Below are 25,960 nucleotides of genomic sequence, written 5' to 3' on the forward strand. Positions count from 1 at the left end.
GCAAGTTTTTGAAGTTGAAGCGGTTCCTAAAACTGTTAAGCCAACCTTGGCTGGCTCTGAATTCCTTCTCATCAGAAGGCTGTCTCTCTTTGGTGGGAGGTTTGAACAGTGCGTAGAGGCTAAGAGCCTTTTCTCGCAATATGTTGCCATCGATAGGCACACGTTTACGGTTCATGTCTTCCAGCCATAAATTTAATGCCTTTTCAGTCTTCACTGAAGTCTTATCACGCACCTGGCTCATCACCTTAGCAGTTATTGGAGCGTTTGATGCAACGGCTTGACGAATTTCTCTCTCTCGAATCTTGATGGCACGGATGCTAGATTAGTTGCGGCCATATTTACGCGCCACGTTGGAGACCGACATACCATCTCCCAATAAGTCCAACACAGCCAGTTTTTCCTCCAGCGTTGGAACAGATCGCTGTTTCTTTGGCTGAGCAGCAGATGAAGTAGTTGGTTTGCGTTTAGGGGCCATGTAAGAAAAATACGTATCTTTAAACACTAGAATCGCACTCAGTGCAGCGAGATGCTCACACTATGAGAGGCACGCAGGAACTGAAACCAACTGAGGGAACAGCAGATTCACGTCTCCCATCTCACGCTCACTCCGGGGCATACGCTCATTGAGTGGAATGGTGGGCGAAATTGCCTGCACTATTTACAGGTTTCTTGTTGTTTTTCTTTTGCCAAGTGCGTATAGTTGAATTTGCAGAAGTTAAATGCGCGTATGATGCAATTCACTTGTAGTAGCAGTACGTTTATAAAACAAGAATGAAAAATTAAACAGTCTGTTTATCTTTTAAACACTTTAAATCAGATATCCTGGTGCAGGAGTATGTCAGATTTGGATCCTTGGACACATATTTGAAAAAGAACAAAAATTCTATCAATATCTTGTGGAAATTGGAAGTTGCCAAACAGTTGGCATTGGCCATGCATTTTCTGGTAAGTCAATTTTTTTCTTTTTTTAGTTTGATAGTCAAATTCATATGCTTATGGTTTATTATCTATACATATTACACACACACACACACACACACACACCCACCCACTATACATTAAAATAACATTATTATGCAGTCAAGCACTCAAAGGTTACGAAATGCCAGAATGAAGGCTGCCTGTTCAACCTAGTTCAGCCCCTTTGTGAGTATGCCTGAAGATAGTCTTTAATTACATGATCACATACTGTTTTTTCCACAGGATCCATGCCTCATTCAGTTCACACAATGGACAATGTTCAGTTAATGAGAAGCTAATTCAATATTTTGTTTTCTCCTTATTGTTCAATGTGTGGACTTAGGCCTAATTTACTGCACACTATTCATATACAACTCTGAAGATAGCATTATTAATTTTGTCATGGGCTTTTCTGTAGCACTTATTGCAGAGGTAAGCAACCTGAGGCCCACGGGCTGTATGCGGCCCGTCAGGGTAATCCGCTGGGAGGCTGTGAGACAGTATTTACATTGACCATCCACAGGCACAGCTGCCCGCAGCTCCCAGTGGCCACAGTTCGCTGTTTCCGGCCAATGGGAGCTGCGGGAAGCAGCAGCCAGCCCGCGCAGCTTCCCACAGCTCCCATTGGAAAGGCGAACCGCGGCCACTGGGAGCTGCAGGCAGCCATGCCTGTGGACAGTCAATGTAAACACTGTCTCATTGCTCGCAAGCGGATTACCCTGACAGGCCGTGTGCGCACTGCAGGTTGCCCGCTACTGGCTTATTCGTATAGTATCTAAGTGCGTCACAAACGTTAATTAATTTATCCTCACAACATCCTTATCCCCATTTTATGGATGGGAAGCTGAGGCACAGAGAGATAAAGGTCAAAAGTGTCCACTAGGGCAGCATTCAACTGTCTTAACCACGAGACGCTCCCTTTATTTTCTGCAATCCCCTACCTCCTTCACTACACACCTTCCAACTTCTGCAACAAATGGGGCAGAGGTCCTACGAAAAGCAGCCTCCTTTACTGTGAAGTCCTGATTCATGCCCAGAGCAGATGCATCCTATTCACTAAATGAAGCAGCGGTCCTGTGGGGAAAAAAGTATGTGATCATGTAATTAAAGACTATATCATAATGCATACAAATAAGGGAGCTGAATTAAGGTTGCACAGGCAGCCTTAATTCTGGTATTTCCTAACTTCTGAGTGTTTGACTTTGCAACCTTAATAATCTTCTTCTAGTATAACCTTTTGTGTATGATTTCCTAGGTTTTTTTTAAAAAAAGCAAACTGAAAAAACAGAAATTCCATCATATGGTTCATCAGTAGGACTGGAATCTTTAGATCCACCTGACAGACATCTGGCACTAGAGTTAATGGCATAACTGATCACACAGAGGATCACAACCTACTAGTGGTAACCAGCACTAAAGGGAGATGAGACACTCACCTTGATAGTGGATTTCACAGATATTTGCCAGCACCAGAAAACTGGTGAGACTCAGCTGTCTTGGGTTCCATTCCAGGCTCTGGAGGAGAGTCTGTTCTAGTGGGCACAGATTTTTGCACATTCCACCAAGCTGATTTCTTCTGCCCCATCCCCATTAACCTGTCCCTGTCCCTTCTATTTTTCACCCCTGGCTATTTGTGACAGTCCCAATCTCCTTGCCTTCCCAATCCATGGCCCTGGTCCTCAGGCTTCTCATCCCAGTCCCTGTCTTCTTTTCCCCAGCCATCTCCTGCTCTAAGTTTTCTTTCAGAGTCAGAATCTCTCCTCCTCTCCACATGCAGTCCCAGGCTTCTTGCCCAACTAATCCAAGTTTCCCCCTCCAACTCCCAGTCCCGGTTTTTCTCCTCCAGTCCCAGTCTCACTAGACTCCTTGTCCCAATCTACTCCTTTCTCTCTTGCAATCCGGATGACTTCCCCCTCTGTGCTGCCTGGGTGCCATAGGAGGCATAGGAGAGGCATATTGAGGCATAGGAGAGACAGGCCCTGCTTTCAGTTCTAGCTCCCAGCCCCATCCTAGCCCCTTCACGGTTCAGAGTAGCAGTTACAGGGAAAGCTCTTCTGAACCTTCATAGCCCTGAGCCGGAGCATGCTCAGCTAATCTGTGGGGATGATGCATCCACAGTTTAGTTAGCACTAGGAGCAGTGAGAGGCTCCAGCACGCTCGGTGAGGATGCAGTCGGTGGAGATTTTAGCTGTTAATGTTGAAGAAGTCTTTACTGCATGTGCAAACAGCGATTTTTTTCAAAGGCTTATAACTTGGGAAAATTTGGGTGGATTTTCATGAGGATGGCAAAAGTTACATCTCTGACACACATGCCACCCTGCCAAATTTCAAGTCCCAGCTCCAAAGCGCAGAGGCAGTATAGCATTTCAGGTGAAATGTCTTAATTTTTTTAACGTGGGCAAAGTAATGTATATTTTCTTATCCTTCTCAAAAACAACTGAACCATTTTGGCTGAAATTTTCCAAAAAAAATTGAGCCTGAGACACACATCGGGCATGAAAAATTTCATCCCTGACAGTTAAAGTTTCATAAAGTTATAAGCAACTGAGCATAGGACCTTATAATAGGAAGTATTGGGCAACCTTAATAATGGACGGTGCTACCAGCCCTGCCTATAATTAAGGGCTGATCTGTGAGCAGCATTCCTACTGAAGTTAAAAGGGACTTGAAAGCAGAAGAGGGGACAGAATTAGTCCCATCTGAGGGTTAGCCACTTACAAGATTCTCGGCCAAATTCTGCTCTCAGACACACGCAGGTTGCTCCCATTTCAGTCAAGGATGTTAGTGTCAATGGTCTACGTTATTTTTCTCCTTCTTAATCTCTCCTCTTGTGTCCTACTATTCTTCTACTTTCTCCCTCCCTTCCTCTAAATCTTCTATCCGGACTATGTTCTTCACTTCTCTGTTACTCTGTTGGTGTCATTCCTTCTCTCATGCTGCTCCATAAGCAGCTCTTATTTTGTCCTGTTTTGTTTGCCAAGTGGTCCATTCTCTCCTCTTTTTGAAATCCCAACTTAAAAATAACTTCTTCCAGGAATCATGCCTACCATTCCCCCCCCCCCCATCTCCCTATGCTCAATATAAATGACCTTCTAATAATGTTGATAGCTAACCACCAGTGAAAGCTACTGCCTTTTTTGAATTACTAATATACTTCAGGCCTTATTTGATATCTGCCTAGCTGTAGAACATATATTAAAGCTATCTGAATTAGAAATCTAGATAGATAATGGACATAATTTAACCATTAGTTAAATTTTCTAACCAGTTGGAGAGGAATTAATGGTGTCATTTTATTTGTGCCTGCCATATGCAATCTGTTTAATTTCCTAGACTAACACTTTCTTTTAAATGCCTTCTGGTTTTTACCTGTTTATTTACATAAAAATGTATTTGTCTTTATCAGGAAGATAAAAGCCTGGTTCATGGGAATGTATGTGCAAAAAATATCTTGCTTATCAGAGAAGAAGATAGGAAGTCTGGAAACCTTCCATTTATCAAGCTTAGTGATCCTGGCATCAGCATGACAGTTTTGCCAAAAGACAGTAAGTCTTGGAGTCAACTGTCTGGGCTATTGTTTGTAACATTGAAAATATTTGTATTTTTATTCCTCCAACCTCTCATTGTACTGACTGTTTATTGTGATATAAGCTCCTCCAGCCTTTCTCCAGTCCCTAAAACACCATCCCAGACAGCAGTTAAAACTGCATCTTATCAACAAATGGCTATAGGAAACAGTCAAAATTTTCTGCTGGGTGGTTTTGTTTGGTTTTAAATAAGTCTGTACAAGAATACGAACCGGTTAAAATGGTACATTAGGAAGACTGGCATTTCAACACAGATTACTGTATGTTCTAAACAAAACATCTTTTCCAAAGGGATGTTTGACCATGCTGTAATGTGGCATGACTCAGTCTACTGTACTTGTGGCATACTGCTGGATTAGTAGTCACTGCAGGTCAGGATTCAAGTGCTTTATTATAGTAATGTGGAGAAGTTTAGAGAACATATGGAAAGCCCAGCATTTTCAAAAGTAACCAGGGATTTTCAGGTGCCCAATTTGAAACTGCAGAAACCTGATTTTCAAAACCATCCCCAATGCATCTCAGGCTGGGCACCTGGAATCACTGCACTCTTGAAAATGATGACCTATATATCTATAATATGCTGCTGTTCTGTCACTTTTACAAGCTGTGAAATGCTTTCAAATGGAGTAAAAATATTAGTAATAGGACAACATGCGCAAGTGGATGCATCTGATTATTGACTATTAGATGGATAGATTTCTCCCCTTTTTTGTCTTTTTAAAGTGACACTGTCAGGTGACAATTCATATATTCTTAAACAGGTTTCCTTAGCCGTGTTACAAATAACACCTTAGATTATTCAAATTGGAAGTATTTTTAAAATTTAAGGTACCAGTCTTCATTGATACTGTTTACTTTTGGGGGGGGGTCTGGGGGGGCTATGTTCAGCTTGGAAGATGAAAACAGACTAATTCATTTTGGCTTTAATCATATATTAATCATATATTTGGCTTTATAGTTTATATATGGTGGCAGGATGCTGCAACCTTCGGAATGCAAGCAGTGTAGTGTGATGGTGATGTTATCCAATAAACTTTCCACTGAATTTTTTAAAAGTTGCAACATTTCTTTTGATGGCAGTCTTTTGTGAACTTAATTTCAAAAATCCTAAATCTTGGGTCTAAACTGATCTGACAGTATCCTTTTAGCTTGTTCCCCAATCAGTTTTAGTTTTGATCAAATAATGAAGATTCAAACAGATGAATTCCTGTGTGTGCACACTGCTGCTTGTTGCAGAGTCAGCATGTTGCGCCTCATCTGAAAACTGCTAAGCGTATGCCTCTGATTTTTCACCCTCTCAATCTTGTGTGGGAACTACTGTTCCTTGATAGTGGGAAAGGGCATTCATGTCAGAGCAGCAACACGATGTAGAAATTCCTTAGATCTGGCTTCATGGGGCTATAAAGAGAAGACAGTCAATGAACTTTTAAAATTAGAAGCAATGATACTTCATCCTAGTTACAAGTTCATCATTTGTGCGTGTGTCATTTAGCATTTACTATTGAAGAACAGGAACTTGAGAAGAGTTGAAGTATTTCATTCTAAAAAAATAAGGGAATTGTAGAAATTCAAACTTTTACTAATTCTAATGTGTTTAAGTAGAATTTGGAGATAAAAGTAGACACTTCAGTATTATTTGTGACCTGTTGTGTTTTCATGATTACATAGTTCTTCTTGAAAGGATACCCTGGGTCCCACCTGAATGCATTGAAAATCCCAAACAGCTAAGCTTAGCAACAGACAAGTGGAGTTTTGGTACCACTTTATGGGAAATCTGCAGTGGGGGAGACAAGCCCCTTGGTGCACTGGATTCTCCCAGAGTAAGTATTGGCAAGTAGCGTTGTTTGTTACTGTACCTGTGAATACCATGTTTCTTTGTTGACTATACTTTCTAGTCACCCTTAAAATGCTTTTTAGTGCAGTATCACATTGGGTCTTGCAGAGAGTCCCAACCCCAAATTATCCAATGCAGAAGCGTTTACAGTTATAAAAATGTCTCCAAAAATAGAATACAACTTTAAAAATTTCCAGAATTATTGCTCCGTAATATTGCAGGTCTTTTCTGCAGGCATATTTAGTCCATCTCTCTTGAAAATCATCAGGAGAGTCCCCTAAACACAAAACCCAACCCTTTTTGGAGCTTTATACAAACTCACTTGTACCCATCACAGAAGCCTAATCTTGCCTGTGGCGGCTGCTGCTATAATTTCCCAATAGTTCCCTCAATGAGCTCATTTAATAACACATTCCTAGCAGAGCCACTGGATAGACACTTACCTGGAAGGAGAAACGTCTGAGATACTAGCCCCCTCTGACTCATCCACACTCTCTCATAATCAGAATGAGGCTCTTACAGCTAGAGACAGAACTCAGCCAGCCCACAGGTGGGCAAAACTTTCTTACTGTTCCATCCTAGTTAGGCTGCACAGAATCACGTGCGCAAAGAAAATAAATTGGTCTTTCTCGTTTAAACCAGAAATGGCTGTTCTGCCACAGATACCATGTTTGTCACAAAGCTGCTGAGAATGCTATTATATGCTAAAGCATCTTGTATATCTTTAATCCTAGAAGTTACAGTTTTATGAAGATAGGCACCAGCTTCCTGCTCCAAACTGGACAGAACTAGCAAATCTTATAAACAACTGTATGGATTATGAGCCAGATTTCAGACTTTCTTTCAGAGCCATTATACGTGATCTTAACAGCTTGTTCACGCCAGGTAAGCTCATGAAGAAAAGGGAATGGATTTTTGGTAGAAGATTGTGAACTCTTTGGGGCAGGAGCTGTTGTTTTTTTTCTGTGTCCACAGAATGCCTAGAATAATGGGATCCTGGTCCAAGGCACTACCAGAATATAAACAACAGAAATTATAATGAATATATTTTATTGTTTTCCAGTTTGCTATTAAAAGTGAATTTTACTGGGGGATCACCCAAAACATTTTCATTGTATTATAAATATTTATTTCAAATATATTGGCAAGATTGCACGCCTAGCTTCTTAGTGAAGCACATTATATCAATGATCCTTGTACTTTCTCCCAGGTGCTGGGATAAATACTGCTAAACTTGCTACTGTTCCTGCAGACTTACTCTCTGGTTACCAAATGCCCTTCTGATTTTTGAATGTTGTCCCCCCCTAGAAAAGGGGCCATTGCACAGTAGGTGTTATAGTTAAACCAGCAAGGATTGGTTTGCAAAAATGCATGTTTGAAAATTCTTAAGAGAAGGGTCACTATTAGTCAGCTGTCAAGACCAGTCTCTCTTTTTTTTTTTTTTTTTTTTTGGCCCAGCAGCATCCAGAGTGTCACTCCAATTTGCTGGTTTGTCATTCTTTATGGCAGCAACATAGTATCTAATATTTATTTAGGAAACTGAGTACAATACACTGTTTATGTCTATCCAGAGCATAATAGAATATTGAGAGGAGAGGGGAGCATGTCAGCAAAATGACAACATTTGCCCTTTCATCATTTTTTTGTTTGTTTTTTTTTTGTTTGTTTGTTTTTGCCCAGATTATGAGCTATTGACAGAAAATGACATGTTGCCAAACATGAGGATTGGTGCTCTTGGGTTTTCTGGGGCATTTGAAGACAGGGACCCAACGCAATTTGAAGAGAGACACCTTAAGTTCTTACAGCAACTTGGCAAGGTAGGAAGCTTTGAACTCTAATTGGCTGAAAGAAATAAGGTTACTTAGGTGTAACTGAGGTTCTTCGAGATGACTCTGCATGTTCTCATTAATGGGTGATTAGCCACTTGGAAGGAAGTTTTGAAATCTAAGGCCTGGTCTGCACTAAAAAATTAGGTCGGTTTAACTACGTCTGTCAGGCATGTGAAAAATCCACACCCTGAGCGGTGTTGTTAAGCTGACCTAAGTCCCCCTGTCAACAGCACTAGGTTGACAGAAGCGTTCTTCCATCAACCTAGCTACTGCCTCTTGGGAAGATGAATTACCGATGCTGCTGGGAAAACCCCTCCGGTTGGTGTAGATAGCATCTTCAAGGAAGCACTACAGCAGCGCAGCTGTGCTGCTGTAGCGTTTCAAGTGTAGACAAGCCCTAAGTGGTTGGAAGAACCCCACCTTTCAATTGCCTCCCGGTGATTTCTTATACATTATTTTCACTGCACCCTTGTGTTACTGGAATAGATTGTGTAAACACGGTTTCAGACAGATATAAGCACAATGCACATTCTGTCCTGATTTTGCCTGTCAGTCACTGTGTAGGATATCACTAAACAGGAGAGAACTCTGGGATGGAATCTCTGCACTGAATCTAGTGGCACTGAGCGGTTAAATGTTTCAGGAGTGTGTTACTAACACCAAGAGAGACCTATCTTTTTCCATTTTTATTTTCTGCTCTTAGATTCATTTAAAATTGCTCCTAAGCTCTTCGGCATGGTAACTGATTATTTTTTTTGTATCTGAACTATCCTGAATATCCTCTTTCCCCTTCTTCCCACCTCCTCAACCTGCTTCCCAAACACATCTCCCCCTAATCCCACCTAAACTGTCCCCTGTGATACTTCCCCCCACCCCCACCCCCCGGCAGCCCGGTGTCCTAGTTTTTCACTTTGAAAATCTGGTCACTTTAATCCTGGTGCAGTCCTACACAGGTGATTAGGAAACGACTGTGACATGGGCTTTTTTAGTTTGCGTTTCTGTTTTGGTCTAGGGTAACTTTGGCAGTGTCGAGATGTGCCGGTATGACCCACTACAAGACAATACTGGAGAGGTAGTGGCTGTGAAAAAGCTACAGCACAGCACAGAAGAGCACCTACGAGATTTTGAAAGGGAAATTGAAATCCTTAAATCCCTGCAGCACGATAACATTGTTAAGTACAAGGGAGTGTGCTACAGTGCCGGTATGTAAAGCATTTAACATAAAATCATAGAACTGGAAGGGACATCAAGGGGTCATCTAGTCCAGGCCCCTGCACTCAAGGCAGGACTAAGTATTATCTAGACCATGCCTAACAGGTGTTTGTCCGTCCTTGCTCACACTGCTTATTAATCAATACAAAGCCAGAACTCCATTAAATGTTTTCATGTTGTTGGGATACATTTCCTGACTTTATCAGAGCTTTTATAGATGGCATAGCAAAAGAATCAGTGTCCATCATATAGTGCTTCATTATGCCAAATGGACACAATTTCATCTAGTTAATCTGTTGCAGTTATAGATGACTATTCTCTGATAACTTCTTTAAAAGTAAAAATTGTAACTATTTGCAACTAATCACACTGTAAAGTACAGACAAAAATCTGTGTAGAAAGTCATCAATAGTTCCATAAAAATGTTGGGGAACCTAAATATTTCTTCAACTTTTTGTTTTTGACTCACTGCCGTGTCTCAGCAGAGTGAAACTCACCACTTCATGGACTTCCTTTATGAGAGGAGAATAGCCAGGGAGTGTGTTAGAAGCTTTAAAGTCATGGAGTGAAATCTTGGCTCTGTTGAAATCAGTGGGAGTTTTGCCATTCTCATCGGTAGCGTCAGGATTTCACCCATGGTCTTTGCTTTAAAAAACCTTGTTTTCAAACCAAAATGAAGCTTTTCAAGCTGTTAACATTGCTGACCAACTTGACGGCAGCTACCATCTTCACCTGTGTAACGAGATGGAACTTTAAAAGACTAATTTCTGTTTTGTGTTGGGGGTGCTAGTTAAAGCATGAATCAGATATAACTTTGGACATACTAATAGTCTCTTGCTTCAGAAATAAGCATTTCCATTTCACCTTCACATGTATTTTAAGTAAATATTGTGGCTGGGACTCAGCGCTTAACTTGCAGCAGTAGCTGAGTGTAAATACACAAATTTGCATTTATGTTAATGTGGGTTTAAGTAGATAAATGCACATTGCTGGGCAGGCTAAAGGACAATTACTAAGCATTCACTGACACGGTATTTAATTAAAAATATGTTCAGTGATTAAAGAAAAGTTTAAATGCACTTCTGTGATTATGTCCTATTACAGTGCGATAACAATTTGATTTATTTTAGGTAAATGAAAATGTGGGAGAAGATTGCCTTTATAAATTCTGATTTCAGAGACAGCAGGACTAAATTGCTGCATAACTTCTCTCACTCCTTTCTCTAATCAAAACCAGGATTAGGTGGATTTTAGTAGATTTGCTCTCACTTGCTGCCTCATTGGAGTAATTTTTTTCCCCAGGGCCTACAGACTTTGAACATTTTTGTTGAGCTTGTCTGTGGCCTCTCATTCTACCCTGCAAAGGAGGTCTTTGTTCTCTTGAGAGAAACCGATTAGTAAACTTTTCCTAAAAGATGATGATAGCCTGCTGTGCTCAGGAAGGAATCCCCTGCCCCCCCACCCCCACCCCACCCCCACCACCACCACACAGCGCTGCATACTAGTGGGTAGGTGTATCATTAGTGTTGAGATTTGTTTATCTTCTTGTGAAGCAACAGATATTGCCTGATGCTAGAGCAAGGTAGTATATACTTCATGAACAAATGAACTGAGCCAGTATGGCACTCTCAGTTTGTGAACCACAGAGGGCATTAATATTCATTCAGTGATCCAGGTACAATATTTAACTCAGTGTCCACCTGTGACAGTGAATTCAACGGGCTGAATCTATGCTATATGAAGTAGTGTTTCATTTTAGTCTATGTGTTCTTGCCATTTATTTCACAACTGATATGTTATGGGACATAGTAAAACTGAGAGACTGATCAACCCTCATTATGCTTCTTCATTAGAAAATAGTTGGAGAAAAATTGTCTGCTGTGAAGCCTCTTTAAAAAGGCCTAAATCTGTTGCATTGTCAGTGTTTTGGGCTTAGCAGAATTTATTGTAGAATCTTGTGCTATTTAAGACGTACTCTAGATAAGGCACTTGAGTATTTCTGGTTAAAAATTGCTGGTAAACTAACAGAGAATTCTCCATCGGTCCTGTAACTGTTTCTTCAATTATGGAGTCATTAGTTTGCTCTAGGTTGGATGCATCTGTTTGTATATTTATTTGCTTTACTAGAAAAGTATCCAGCTGTGAAAGTTTGAGGTTTGAGTGAGAGAGGATGTCTAGGTATTCATAGAAGACAATGTGTACAAACACACCACACACAATCCATGTGTTTTGCTCAGTTCGTTGTGCATTCTTGTCACTTTGGCACTGCAAAATAAAACATTGATCACATTTTAGAAGTCCTTTCTCTACACTGGAAAAATACATGGTGTTTACTAATATGATTTTAAACATGTAGACAGGGACAAGTATGTGTTTAATATTGTGTTCATTAACATGATACTCTTTCCTATTGACTTCACCTCAGTTCTGCATGGATACAGTGGTATGCTCGTGCATTGTCCATTGCAAAATTGAAGCTTTATTTGCTGTGTGGCTGAGATCCCTGCGCATACCCATGTAACTGGATTGTTACTCCTACTTCTTTCTAGCTCTATGGGGTGTCTTGCCCCATGTGCTGTTTGTGGCACTCTGTGTATGACCTCCTGACTTTGTATTCCCTGCTGAGATGTGCCATAACTCCAGATTTCTCAGGATGCACTGATACAAACATGGCTGGGCATTGTGATAGTATGAACGTGCAAAGATGTCTGACACAAAACTGTGTTATGTTCTGCTCTGTGGACATAGTTCAACTTTGTGTTTATTGTAACTAGGTCAGAGGAGGAGGGTGTCATGACCTCGTTACAAAACCATGGTGGTACATGTAGTGCAGATGCGGCCAAGGTTAAAACTGCAAATCTATCCATCTTACTTCCATACAGAGTAAGAATGTGGTGTGACACAGGCTATGTAAGACTGTTCTAGTCACTCACTTACGTAAGGAAAGGAACTACACATGTTCTGATGGAGCAAGAATAGAAGAGCCTCCAGGGTGAAATATTTAAATATTTTCAGCACTGTTTGCTAGTAAATTTATTTGCAGACGTATATAATTATTTGTATTAAGAAATGACAAAAATAGAACCTTACATTTTGTATGTATTTAAAAAGGTCGTAGAAATCTGAGATTAATAATGGAATATTTACCGTATGGAAGTTTGCGAGACTATATCCAGAAACACAAGGAGAGGCTGGATCACAAGAAACTTCTGCAGTATACGTCTCAGATATGCAAGGTAAGGAAACCTTTTGATGCTGTTTACAATGTACATACCTGCCGTCTGTTAGCAATGCTTACCCCTAAAGAATGTTTATTGATTAGAAATGCCTGATTCAGCAAATGAATGTTTGTTTTCATTGTCAACACTGGTTTGTGAGTAGGGAGTAACTAGATGTCCTACTTCTCAAAGGGTGACCACCACATCTCTGAAAACTAATCACCTTTTTGCTTATTCTAAGCAAGTTGGTCAAATGTCCTCTTAGATATTGGTGTTATGTGCTTCTTACTGTGTGAAAGTAAAGCATTCTGTAGTACATGCCAGTATACTCTTTAGTTGATAAAGATGTGAGCAGCAACAGAGGCACTGAAGCTTGTCTGTTTCCTAACTCAGACAGACAGCATGCCATCACTTCCACTTAATTTGTGTTTGAAGCCATAAGGATATCTTTGCAGCCATAAGGGCTAGAATTTTTTTTTAAAATAAAAGCTTAGATTAGATTTTCCAGAAGCTGATGACACCTAGGTATGGTTTCTATTCATCGTGGGCTAGCAGATTTTTCAAGATCTGGTTGTTCAACTATAATAGTACCATTACCACAACCGATAATAAAACAATCAAAGATTTTATATTTACACAGTGTTAGCCTTCTACTGGATGCTTTTTCACTAAAAGCAAAGAAGCATGTGCTGTGTTTTCCTGAGACCCAGGCACAGAAGCCAGAATCCTGCTAGAAATACCCAAAATTGCAATATTTGTGTTGCTTGCCTTGTTGCTTGGTATTGATGTAATATGAGTTTTGAAATCCTGAGAACCAAATAGGCATCCAACATTTTGGATGTCCTCATCTGGTCTCCTTCATGAGGCGGGTTATACATAATATAGCTTCCCTACCTATTGTGTTCAGCACAGGAGAAACTGTAGACATTTCAAATTTCACCAAATATCCAGGATTTTTGTAAAATTCTGACCTTTTCATTAAACATTTTAGAATTCCTTCTTAAAAAAATAAAAAACCCCAAAACCTTTTATTTTATTTTATTTTATTTTTGGCCAAAGGCTAAAACAAGTTAATCTTTTCAACATCTAAATGGAACAAAACCGTAAACTTGTATAAGAATTGTAGTGTATGTGAATGTTCCTATATATGCATCCAGATTCTTCTGTGACTAGTTTTTAGCTGTGAGTACTATGCCACCAGTTGTACTCCTGCAGATTTAGCTATGGTTAAATGTCAGTTTCACTTTTTTATTCTTACCTGCAGGATTTTGTTGTTGCTCTGAACTTTTCTGTTCAGTAACAGGAAGAGGCCTTAAGGTTGTTCAAAAGACTCTTTGAAGTCACTCCTTTTGAGAGGATTTTTTTGTAGTTGTTACTTTGTTTGGTAAATATATTCAGCTTTGAACTACTGAGACACTAAGTAGTTACTGTCTGAAATACTGTACCATGCTATGGCCATGAAATATGGGATGGGAGAAATCCTCATATCTTCCTCTTCATGAGCCCTCTTTCCCCCCTCTCTTCTTCTGCCTCTTTCTGTCTTTGAGTTTTTTGACATTTTAAAATCTCCCCTTATTTTTTTGCTCCACATTTCTTCCTATTGATTTTTTTAAAGAAGACTTTTTAAAAGTCTTTCTTCCCCACATCAGTGATTTAAATGTAAATTCCTCCCCCTTTTCTGATCTTTTCTCACATCAATATTTTAAGCCATGTTTCTTTGCTCCCCTGCCATCTCTTCTGTCACTCCCTTTTCTCCATCCCGTTATTTCCTAAGCCCCATGGCTTGTAGTTGACACTTTACAAGTCCTCTGCTATGAAAATCAGCACTCCCAGAGGCAGCTCTTCTTGTAACTAATGAGGATGCTTCTATAGGTGCCAGTTAGTGCATCAGGAGCTAGTTGTGTGGTGGCAAAGTGTAGGAATCTGTGTGCAGTTCTGCAAAGTGCTGCGAGGTACCGGAACAGGGAGGGGACTGACCCTGGGTGAGTTTCCCGCCTCTGGATCCTGCTTTGGGAAGTTCTTGATACACTTTTGCTGTCTCCTGAACTAGCTTTGGAGCCATTTGTCGTTTTTTGAAGTCTGAATATTTTTCCTTTATACTTAAATTTAATTTAAACTCTTCAAGAGTCCAGATTGAGCAAGCAACAAATGATGTACACAGTAGCATTGCAGTCAAAACTGGCCTGTCAGGCCCTACAAAGGCCAGCTATGAGCCCCTTGGATTTGGGGGCAACTAGAAATGTAAAGGAGAATCTTTGCTTTTTCTTTTTTTTTTTTTTTTAATTAAATTAAACTTCTAGCCAGTTCTCTTGCAGAGAGAACTTTGCAAATATAGCTGATATAAGACAATTATTAGGTTGAAAAGAACAAGCACTTGGGGTCAAGGCTCCACTTCTGCAGCAGGAAGCTGGTGGGACCTATAGATTCACCCACACGCATGCTTTTTACGTAAAATGAGTTAAACTTTGGAATGTATCTGAGAATTCTCTCTAACCCTTCCTCAGCTCTTAAAGGCAGCCCTTTGGCTCATGGGTATTATGGTCGTGGATGTTTCGGGGGTGGAGAGTGGTGGCACAAATTATTTTGAAGCCCTGGCCAGAATACAGAAGCTGGCTCTGACTAAAACATGTTGTTGAGATAGATGCCACAGAAATCTTACTTTACTGACTCTGTCTTCTAATTAGGAAAAAGATTGGAGCTAATCACTGTAGGCAAAGTTACTGTTCTGGGGTGAGATTTTGTACCTGCTGTTTTCATTTATGCATCTGTTCTTTTGGTCTAAAAGTGTATTCCATTAAGAGATCCAAGGAGTTATTTCATTTTTTGTAAACGTTGGTCTTGAGTTTTCAAAACTGCATCTCCTTGTCCTTTTCTGTTTATTTCCTGCTGAAATTTCAATGGATTTATATAATGCTGGATCTTGTCACCAATGACATATTTTTTTTCTAGATGCTTTCTGTCTTGAGGGAAGCTAAAAAATAGTGGAGACATTGGATTCAGGTTCCCTTTGGCAGAGTAATATACTGCCGCCCATGCTTTCCTCTCAATATGTGCATGACTCCCATTAAAATTAATGGAAATAAAAGGGACATACGGTTGGACAAATATATACCATGTGGTGTTACATGGCAAATAAATAATAGGCCCTTATGACAGCTCTGATTCAAATAAATCAATCTCTTGTGCATTTTATAAATTATAAACCATGGGGTTGTTTTCAGCTGAAAGCTTAGAGGTAGAGGAGGATAGCATTTCCATTTACAGTGTCTGAAACATAGGGAAATAGCGCCAAAGGTGGTATTCTGAAACCATACCAGTTTCCCAGTCCAGTGGCCCAACTGAGGAATCAGGACAGCCATGGAAGAAGCCTGGATTTGAGAGCGATGTCAGGTCTTGTGATGGAAACTAGGCATGTCATGGAAGGGGCATATATGGATTTTTAGGGCAAAAGTGCTGCTCTAACATTGTTAATGTGCCATCCACAGAGAGGCATTAAGAGCTTGCATCTGAGGGCATCACAGCAAAGTATTGACACACAATGGTGCCATCTAGTGGTATAAAGAAAATGAGGAAAAATCTGTTCAAAAAGATTGACAGAAGTCTGGGGCGCATAAGGTGTAAATCTGGCCCTGGACCTGCTACCTCTGAGGTGCTCATCCTCAAAACGTTATTCCTCTTGCACCATAGGTTTAGTTTTTTAGAGTCCTACCGTTAAGGCCAGAAGGGACCACCAGATCATCTAGTCTGACTTCCTGCATATCACACACCTCCAGCACCGCTCAGCACCCACATATTACACCCAACAACCAAGATTAGACAAAAGTATTACAGCCCACAGGAGTATTATGTGCCACAGGCAGAGAGGCCCCTGCAATGGCAAGGAAAAATTTTATGCCAAAAAGTTTGGTCAGCAGCCAGAATTTCGATGAACAACACTTGCTGGTTTTTAGATGCATTGAAGGAAAGGAAAGGATTCATGTGGAGTCATTGAACAGCTGGCTTGCTTAATGTTTCCAAACTGTTATACATTGGAATTGGTCAGCTTCTAAACCACACTGTGCTGTGTCGACTCCTTCCCACCAGGTACAGCTGCCCAAACAGGATTTTCTCTTTAGTTACCATAAAAGACTATAGCTGGTTCCCATCCCATAGGCATAGTTTGACTTCTGTATTTTTTGGGGGGGCATTTTTAGTCAGGCCAATGGGGCTATGAGTGGAGGGGCAAATTATGCGTGTGTCTGAGGCTTGCAGTTGGGGTGGAGGGGCAATGCTCACCCATCCTCCCTCTGAACTATGCCCATGTTCCCCCCTCTCCTATTTCAGCTGTGACAAAAGGAATAGTCACCATAGCCAAACTGCTTGCTCCTGTAGGATGTTTGACATCTGGGGAGCAGAAACAGCAGAAAGGAGGTCGTCTTCAATGCAGTGCTGGTCATAAGTTGTCCCTACTCAGAGTATGAGAGTGAATGTTTGTGAGGGTGAGTGCTGGTGGGGGCGCGAGGAAGATCACACAGGTTGTAGGGATCAAAAAGGATGATGAAATAGAGCTGGGTAGAGCAAGCAAAGGAGAGAAGGGGAAGCAGAGCCAAGATTGGCAGTCAAACAGGGCTGGCTTGGTTGGCACTTCGTGTTACGGTGCAAGAAACGTAACCTGGCTTTCATTCTCCCTGGGCTAATGGCTGCAGGTCTGCCAGCACAGCATGTTTGGCCTGGAGAGGGAGATACAGGAGTTGCCCTTCTCAGTAAGCTAGGAGTAATGTTGATGGGCTCAGAGGAGGGTCCAATCCAGCTCCCCTCGGCTAAGGAAGTTTACTGCACCTTGAAGCATTAAGAAGCTCTCTCCAAAAAAGATAGGCATTCAGACAAAAAAGGTTGCTATTATTCCTGTATTTGGTTTAAACTCTGAACCAAATTCACCACTGCCATAGACAAATAAGATTGCATTTAAGTTGATGAAATTACAGCCACTTATGCCAGTGCTAAATTTGGCCCTTTATCTCTATTGAATTTTAATAACAATTATTTAATTTGTGTATTATCTTTACACTTAGGGCATGGAGTATCTGGGCACAAAAAGATACATTCACCGGGATCTAGCAACGAGAAACATCTTAGTGGAGAATGAGAACAGAGTTAAAATTGGGGACTTTGGACTGACAAAAGTCCTGCCACAAGACAAAGAATACTACAAAGTAAAAGAGCCTGGAGAAAGCCCTATATTTTGGTGAGTTTCCATTTGCTTCATGAAACAAGACCGGGTGTTTGTAGTGCAGAGAGCTGGATTTTATTGCACTGAAATATGCTAATATTTTTGCTTATTGTGGAGTCTAAAAGCCAAAGTCCGTAGCTGTGGCTCCGCATAAAAAGTCACGTACAGGATTTTAGATACTGTATAGAAATCTGTAAATGTGGATGTTTTCAAGCTGCTCTCATGAAATTAATAATTATCTGTGTATTCCAGCTGTTTTTTTTAAAAATTCTCTAATATTATCAGCAAAGGTGCTGAAAGGTTGAGAAGTTTTAAAGAAATGTGAAGAGTATTCTCCAAAGTAACCTGTCTCAGTGGACTCTCCCTCCTGGATTTGCACTTCTTGTATATAACCAGATAGAAGTTCTCGCATGGCTTTAAAGTTTTCAGCCTTTGAGGTACCTGTAGGTTGATCATTCACATCTGCCTGCCTGATATCTTAGACAGCCTCTTGCATACCAAGGTCCATGTCTTCTGACCACATTCAGCAGAGTTTCTCCCTGGATGGTGAGAGTAGAAGGTAAAGTTCAGGTGAGGGATGAGTTTCCAGAGTAGGTCCAAATCATCCAGAGTCTTCAGGACACGCCGCAAAATCCTCCTCTTTGATAACACTTTTCTGTAATAAGCAGATGCTTAAAAAAAAAATCTAGAAGCAGTCTCTCCTTTTAACTAGGGAAGGGAAAAGAGAAGACTCTGTGTAGACATTACAATACTATGGAGCTGGGGACCATAGGAGATCCTAAAATAGATGCATGTTTATGTGAAAGAGCTTAATTTACTTGTATTCGGGAGCAGAGTGCATGCTATTTACATGAGCAGTACTTGTCCGCTTTAAGCACTCTAGAAATGTTATACTCTAAAGAAGAGAGTTGAGAATATAGTGTTCAACATACATAGATATTAGATTCTTGAGTACTGGGACAGGAGGGCTTATACGAGAACACAGTCAGTTGGCATGAGCCAAAGCACAATGTTGTTGATGGAAAGACACTCATTGACTTGAATGGGCTTTGGGTCAGGTTCTTCACACGAGAGGGTTTTTTGTATTGTTCATCATATTGTATAAGTAAGGCAGTTATGATAAACTGTTCTGAGTACACCGCTGTAGAAACAGAAATCAGGAAGATTTAAATATTTTTTTAAAAAGTAAAATAAAGTATAGATTCAAGTGATGGTAATGTAATAAAATGCAGAGGTATTCATGTCTGTAAACATGTAATAAGTAGATTTTCTTATGACATGTTTTAGGTTTATCAAATTAAGATGCCTTAATCCTAAAAATAAGAAAGGTGCAGAATAACATCCCTTTTTCCCTTCCATATTAACTTTGCTGCTGATTCCCATGACTTTTTGATACAGGTATGCTCCAGAATCGCTGACCGAGAGCAAGTTTTCTGTGGCCTCTGACGTGTGGAGCTTTGGAGTGGTCCTGTATGAACTCTTCACATATATTGAAAAGAGCAAAAGCCCTCCAGCGGTCAGTGCATAGTTACAGGTTTCTGGAGTGCCTTCTCTCTTGATCTTAACTAAAGATTTAGACCGTACATAGATCTAAATCTATAGTTATTTACTGTTCCTTTTATGCTGAGAATTGGATTTTCGTAGCACAGCATACAGTTATAGGATGAAAGATACGGAAAACCACTAGTACCAAGGCATAAAATGTTAATTAGGAGTAAAAAATTATCTGACATCTGTAAAAGCTGTAGCAATACTAGGGTTCATAACTGTATGAAACAGTTTTAAAATACTCAGATGTCAGACTTTCCCATACTAAAGCCTCAAGTATGACTGACACATCTTAATGCTGTTTGCAACTATTTCTAAGACCCTTCTTAGCTACAGCATTACACTGGGAGCTCATGTTCCATTGGTTGCCTACCATGACCCCTTAAATCCTTTTTCAGAGTCACTGCTTTCCATGATACAGTACCTCATCTTATAAATATGACCTGTATTCTTTGTTTCTAGATGGTATGACCTTATGTTTGGTTGTGTTTAAAATATATGGTGTTCACATGAGTCCACCTTACCAAGCAATCCAGGTTGGATGTATAACTGTCCCCATCATTATTTACCCATTCCCCAACTTTTGTGTCATCTACAAATTTTACCAGCAATAATTTTATATTTTCTTTCAATCATCAATAAAGAGATTAAATAGCAGTGGGCTGCGCACAGATCCCTATAGGAGCCCACCAAAAACTCCTCTCTTGGATTAGTTCCCCATTTACAATTAATTTTTGCAGTCTATCAGTTAACCAGCTTTTAATCCATTTATTTAGGCTACGTTGATTTTGTGTAGTACTAATTTTTTGTCAGAACATCATGCACAACTAAACCAGATGCCTTACAGAAGTTTGTCTGTTATGTCAACACATTTACCTTTAACAACCACGTGATTTAGTCAAAAAACTGTTAGATGTGTTTGACGAGACCTATTTTCTGCAAAATCATGTTGACTGTCATTAATTATGCTACTATCCTTTAAATTCTTTACTGATTATGTCCCATATGAGCCTTTCCATGATTTTGCTTGGGGTTGATGTCAAGCTAACTAGCCTATAATGACCTTAGTCATCCTGTTTTACCTTATTTAAATATCAGCATGACATTAACCATCTTCCAGTCCTCTGGAACTTCTCCGGTGTTCCAATATTTGTTAAAATATAACATTAATCCTTCAGAGAGATCCTCAGCCAAAACTCTTGGCTGCACACTGTCTTTAAATTTAAAAATGTTTAACTTTAAATAGTTGCTGTTTAATATCATCCCTAGTTACTGATGGAATAAAAAGTATTTCATTGTCACTCTAAGATATGAAAACATCATCCTGGTTCTTTCTGAATACAGAACAGAAATATTTATTGAATATTTCTGCCTTATCTGCATCATAATTACTACCCCTGTCTAGTTTCAGACTTAGTCCATTGCAATGACTTTACTTGTTCCTGATATATTTAAAGATTTCCTTCTTAGAATCCTTAACTCTATTGGTCATAGATTTTTTTTAAAAAAAAATCATTTCAAAGTGGTACAAAGTATAATTTGTTTTTACATGACTAAAAGTTGGCTTTGTGTTTCAGGAATTCATGCGCATGATTGGTAATGATAAACAAGGGCAGATGATTGTATTCCATTTGATAGAGCTTTTAAAGAACAATGGACGGCTGCCAAGACCAGATGGATGTCCTGATGAGGTATTACAGTTAATTTTTTTTGTCTTAATGTTGGATCAGCCAGCGTGAATATATAGTAACTATAAGCTCTGTGTTCTGTTATGCATGGGTTATTGAAGCTACATCAGTTACTCAGAATGCATAGTCAAACACAGTAGAACATTGTGCCAGTATTTTGTGGTAGTTATAAGACCAAGGAATTATCAAACATTCTGTCCTGCTTCTTAGTATGGCAATCCATCAATAACCTAGATGTAAAAATGTTGCTGAATATCTCTGGATCACCTGTGATCTATCACAATAGGTGCACCAGCAGACTTGAGTTCAGAACTGCAAATTTAATAAGGCGCTTGGGAGACTAACAGTTCAGTCTATTAATGCATCTGGCTGGCATCTTGTAATAATAAAGGGAAAAACTATTAATGCAACCGTCAAACTGAAAAATTTAAATCTCAAAGTCAAGAAATGCAGAAGTTCTAGTGGTCATAAATGGTAACACATTAAGCTACCTATTGTAACCTGAAAAATAGGACTAGATAATACTACATATTATTAGCATCCTAGTTAAGATTTAAACAGTATCATTAAACTTTGCATTTCGTGACTCTTGTGACTTTAACTATACAACCTTATTATTAAAGTTATTTTGCATTTAATTTCCAGATTAAAAAAAAAAAAAGCTTGTGTTTTGCCTGATCATTTCTCTTCCCACAGCAAACTTAGGAATGCACATGCTCGTTAGGGAGGAGTCTGGCCTAATTCTGCAAATATTTACGTACCTTCTTAACTCTAAATACATGAGTAGTCCCATGGGGGAGTAGTCAGTGGAACTCTGTTCATGTACGTAAAGTTAAGAATGTGCATAATTCTTAGTAGGATTGAGCCTTGTATTGTAATTGTGTTGGATTTATACACACATTAAAAATAAATGTTCAGAAGTGGCTTCTGAATTTGTGCTTGTATTTTTGTGTGTATAACTAGTTGTTTTTGCATGTAAACCCCTTATTGAGCACACAAACTCATCATGTATTTTGCCAGATGTCTTAGAAATATTCTAGTTATTTTAACTGCTTCTATTTTTGTAACCTTCAACTTCTTAAGCCAGGCTATCACAACTCAAACTGTTCAGGCCTCAAGGAAAGAAGAAGAAAAAAACTCATTACATTTTTAAAATTTTCTCCAACTTCTCAAAAATAATGTCAGCATTTCAATGTCAGATATCATATAACCTACCAAAGCTAGATGCAAGTGCTTTTTCACAGTAAGAAACTGTGAATCTCTCCCATTTAGGCCCCTAATGGATCACAGGCTATTAGGCCATAAACCTTTCCCTGGCCCAGAGCTTATTTTGTGGGCCTCAGACCAGTGTAATTTTGGAGTTAATTTCTCATTTTGTGTCTCTCATTTTGAAGAGAGTAAGAAACACTTTTCTGGCAGGTAGTGTTTGGGTTGGATGGTTTGTTTGTTTTTAAAGTTGGCATATGAAAGTTGGTAAGAGGCTTGGATACTAGGAATAGTCCTGGTGAAACTGGATTCATGGGCAAAGTACAGGTGAGAAAGTCAAAGATGCTCTGCAAGTTATCCTGTGGATGTCAAACCAAATATGTGGAGGTGGTCGTACATGTGCAATGGAAACTTCTTAGATCAAATTCATTTTTTTCCATAGAACAAATTCATTCTGTGTAGTGGTTCACTAGAACTAGAGTAGCAGTTTGCATATTGAGATGCACTGAGACATTTCAGACTCATTAAATTAACTATAAGTGAGTTCCAGTGTGTCTTTATGAACTGAACAGAATGTTTAAAGTTTTATAGTGCTGAGACAGGGCATAATCCAGAAATACTATATTTGTAAGACTGGTTTTTGGTCAGTCTTGTAAAGTAAACTTGGCACCTTTTTTAAAAAAAGAAAAAAAGGAATGTTTCTAAAAATATTAAACTCTCTTTTTAGAAATGGGTACAGGGTCTTCACTGCTTCAAGGATATACCCCACAAACTCAGATCCCTGCTATTATAACCACCCCTCTGGTAGAGCAAAGCTAGATGCCATCACTCACTGCTTCACCTTATGTGAATCAGCGAAAGTGATGAGTGAAACATGAGCTGAGCGTTCAGTCTCTGCAGCACTGTGACCCCCTATTGCTCAGAAGCAAAAGACTAACTCAGAGCCCCTTCCAGCAGCTACTACACTGACAGACCAGCTCAAAGTATTTAAAACTAGTTTCAGAGTAGCAGCCGTATTAGTCTGTATCCGCAAAAAGAAAAGGAGTACTTGTGGCACCTTAGAGACTAATAAATTTATTTGAGCATTAGCTTTCAACTAGTTGAAGTTTCTATGTATGTAATACTAATTCTTCGAGTAGTATCCCTTTGGGTGCTCCACTTCAGGTGCACATGTATCCCATGTACCTTTGATCGGAGATTGTCATTAGCAGTGTCCGTTTGGCTCACATATGCGCTGCTGGTATCCTTATGCCCCACACCGAAGCTCTATCGGGCTGCATAGGCGAACCATCCTTCTCAAACGCCTCTGTCTGAGATGGAGCTTAAGTATTGCGAGTGTCTCAGCTGGTTGCTGAGTTCATTCTCCTTAGTTTAGTTCAGTTAGGGTTTTTTTTTTTTAAGTAGTAGTAGTTAATTACTAGTTATTGAAATATTGTTTTATTTCCTCTGGAGAAATCCTCCCTGTGAGGGGGGTGTCCAGCTCACTGAGGTTTAAATGTTGCCTCACATGTAGAGAGGCTATCCCTGTCAGCAGTGGACCCACTAAGTACGTTTGCTGTCTGGGAGAGTCACACGTCCAACAGAAGTGTCACTGCTATTTAGCCCTCAAGTCCGAGACACAGAAGAACAGGGAAATCAAGCTCCATCTTAATGATGGAGTGCTCCTTTCACCCTGTTTGGAGCCAGGTCAGAGAACTCCCCTGTACATCACTCCCCAGGGGTCTCTAGTGTCCCTGTGACCTTGACGTAACACTATCCTAGAAAGGGGAAAGCCTCAGAGACCTCCTCTAAAGGTCCTAAGAAGAGGAGTTCTAAATCCCTTCTTAAGGTACCACCTCAAAAAGGCCTCGCTTTCCGACCAGGTCATCAGCCTCAAAGAGTTCGTCCTCAAGGCTCGGTACCATAGAGGCTCCAGCACCAGCAAGGCGGGAAAATCTTACAGTTCTAAGAGTACACATGGCTCCAAGAAGGCTCCAGAACATCTAGTGGAGATGGTCAGAGCAAACACAGAAGCTCAGTACCATTGGACTTAACCTCCTTCACTATTCTTATTGAGCTCTTTGGTACTGTATAAGACTAAGCCTCCATCTACATGAGCACCGCCTGTGAAGTGCTCAGAACCAGCAGTACAGTCCTGCAGAGACAAGCTTACCGATACATCGGTGCTGCAGCTCCACTCAGCGCTGCAGCTCCACTCAGTGCCGCAAGATTTTAAGTGTCTGAAGGATTTATTGGTGACTGCTGAACCAGTGACTCCATTGCTAGCAGGTACTACCGAGTATCTCCCAGTTCTGAGAACCTCTCGGTCTCCAGCCCTTGTATGTCCCTGGAACTGTCACCTCCCTTTTCTGTCAGAGCTCCCTCTTTAGAAGAAGAGGACGATGATGGAGACCTCCCTTCAGTGTCATCGACCTCTGTTCAGGTTCTCCCATGTACCCATATACAAACCCCCTTTCTCAAAGAGAAGGGGGAACTCATAACTCCTGGTGGGAGCAGCCCTGGATTTCACCCCCTCCTGCACATGGTCCTCAATGGTCATATTGGGATCCCTGGACAGCTTATTGTCTGCAGTTCTCCAGGGCCCCAACTCTCTTGCATCAACTTTCTCCTCCTCAGCAAAAGGAATAAGATGTTCACGGATCAAGAGACTAGGGTGGATAAAGAAGCAACCCCTCAGAGTACCACTTCATCATCTTCACCAGGTGAGGCAGTAATGCTTCCTCCTCCATCTCTGGCTGATGATTTTTGGCAGTTTCAGGTCCTCATTAAATGGGTGACAGACTGCCTACAAATACCTCTTGAGGAGGTCAGAGAATCCCAACACAAGTGGTTGGATATTCTTCATTCTGCAATGCCATCCAGAGTTGCCCTTCCTATCAACAAGGCACTGATGGAACCTCTGAAAACTATTTGGCAGACCCCCGCTACAGTAAAACCCATGCATAAGAGAGCCAGTAAAAAGTATTATGTTCCCACCAAGGATTCTTGAGTTCCTATTTTTTCACTCTCTAGAGGTTGACGGGGTAAACAAAAGGGAAAAACAACATCATTATAATCTACCCTATATGACAGAGACCAGAAGCTTCTGGACCTTCTGGGGAGAAAATTTTATTCATCAGCAACTCTACAATTCCACATTGCAAATTACCAGTCACTGATGGCCAAATACAACTTTACAAATTATGCAAAATTTTGCTCCTTTATTCAGTACCTTCCTGCAGACCAAAGGGAACAATTTCAGGCTACCACTGCTGACACAGTTAGTGACCAGGATATCTCTTCAGGCAGCTCTTGATGGTGCAGTTACTGAGGCTAATTCCATCTCTACAGAGTGGTGATGCACAGGGCATCCTGGCTAAAGTAGTTTCCCCTGGTTTCCCCAGAGAAGTCCAGAATGTGGTAAAGGATCTCTCATTTGATGGTCTGAAGTTGTTTGCAGAGAATACCAATGAGTCATTGAATACTCTTAAAGACTCCAGGGATGCATTACATTTCTTAGGCTCCTGCAAACAAAAGACAATTAAGTAGCTCTCACACAGCCAAAATCCTGCCCATTGCAATTCTCTGGTTTTCAGAGACTGATGGAGTCTCCTAAAAAGAGACATAGGATCAAGAGAAAAAGATCCTTTAACCTACCTGAGCAGGCTTCATCTCTGAAGTGTCAGTTTT

The 25,960-nt window shown here is 40.3% G+C and overlaps 1 protein-coding gene across 15 annotated transcripts in view; it reads left to right on the forward strand.

The window, feature by feature from the left end:
* The window catches only part of JAK2 (Janus kinase 2), a 164,176-nt gene that overhangs the window by 117,999 nt on the left and 20,217 nt on the right, over positions 1 to 25,960 (forward strand). For all 15 annotated transcript variants that reach the window (XM_078852895.1, XM_078852891.1, XM_078852893.1 and 12 more), the window contains 10 exons: positions 818 to 945; positions 4,367 to 4,505; positions 6,216 to 6,367; positions 7,116 to 7,266; positions 8,062 to 8,198; positions 9,223 to 9,412; positions 12,534 to 12,658; positions 17,692 to 17,864; positions 19,248 to 19,365; positions 20,975 to 21,088. In XM_078852895.1, coding sequence (XP_078709021.1) covers positions 818 to 945; positions 4,367 to 4,505; positions 6,216 to 6,367; positions 7,116 to 7,266; positions 8,062 to 8,198; positions 9,223 to 9,412; positions 12,534 to 12,658; positions 17,692 to 17,864; positions 19,248 to 19,365; positions 20,975 to 21,088 — 1,427 coding nt within the window. The remainder of the gene's footprint in view (positions 1 to 817; positions 946 to 4,366; positions 4,506 to 6,215; positions 6,368 to 7,115; positions 7,267 to 8,061; positions 8,199 to 9,222; positions 9,413 to 12,533; positions 12,659 to 17,691; positions 17,865 to 19,247; positions 19,366 to 20,974; positions 21,089 to 25,960) is intronic.

The sequence above is a fragment of the Lepidochelys kempii genome, chromosome 5, assembly GCF_965140285.1.
Source record: "Lepidochelys kempii isolate rLepKem1 chromosome 5, rLepKem1.hap1, whole genome shotgun sequence".
Taxonomy (NCBI): Eukaryota; Metazoa; Chordata; order Testudines; family Cheloniidae; genus Lepidochelys; species Lepidochelys kempii.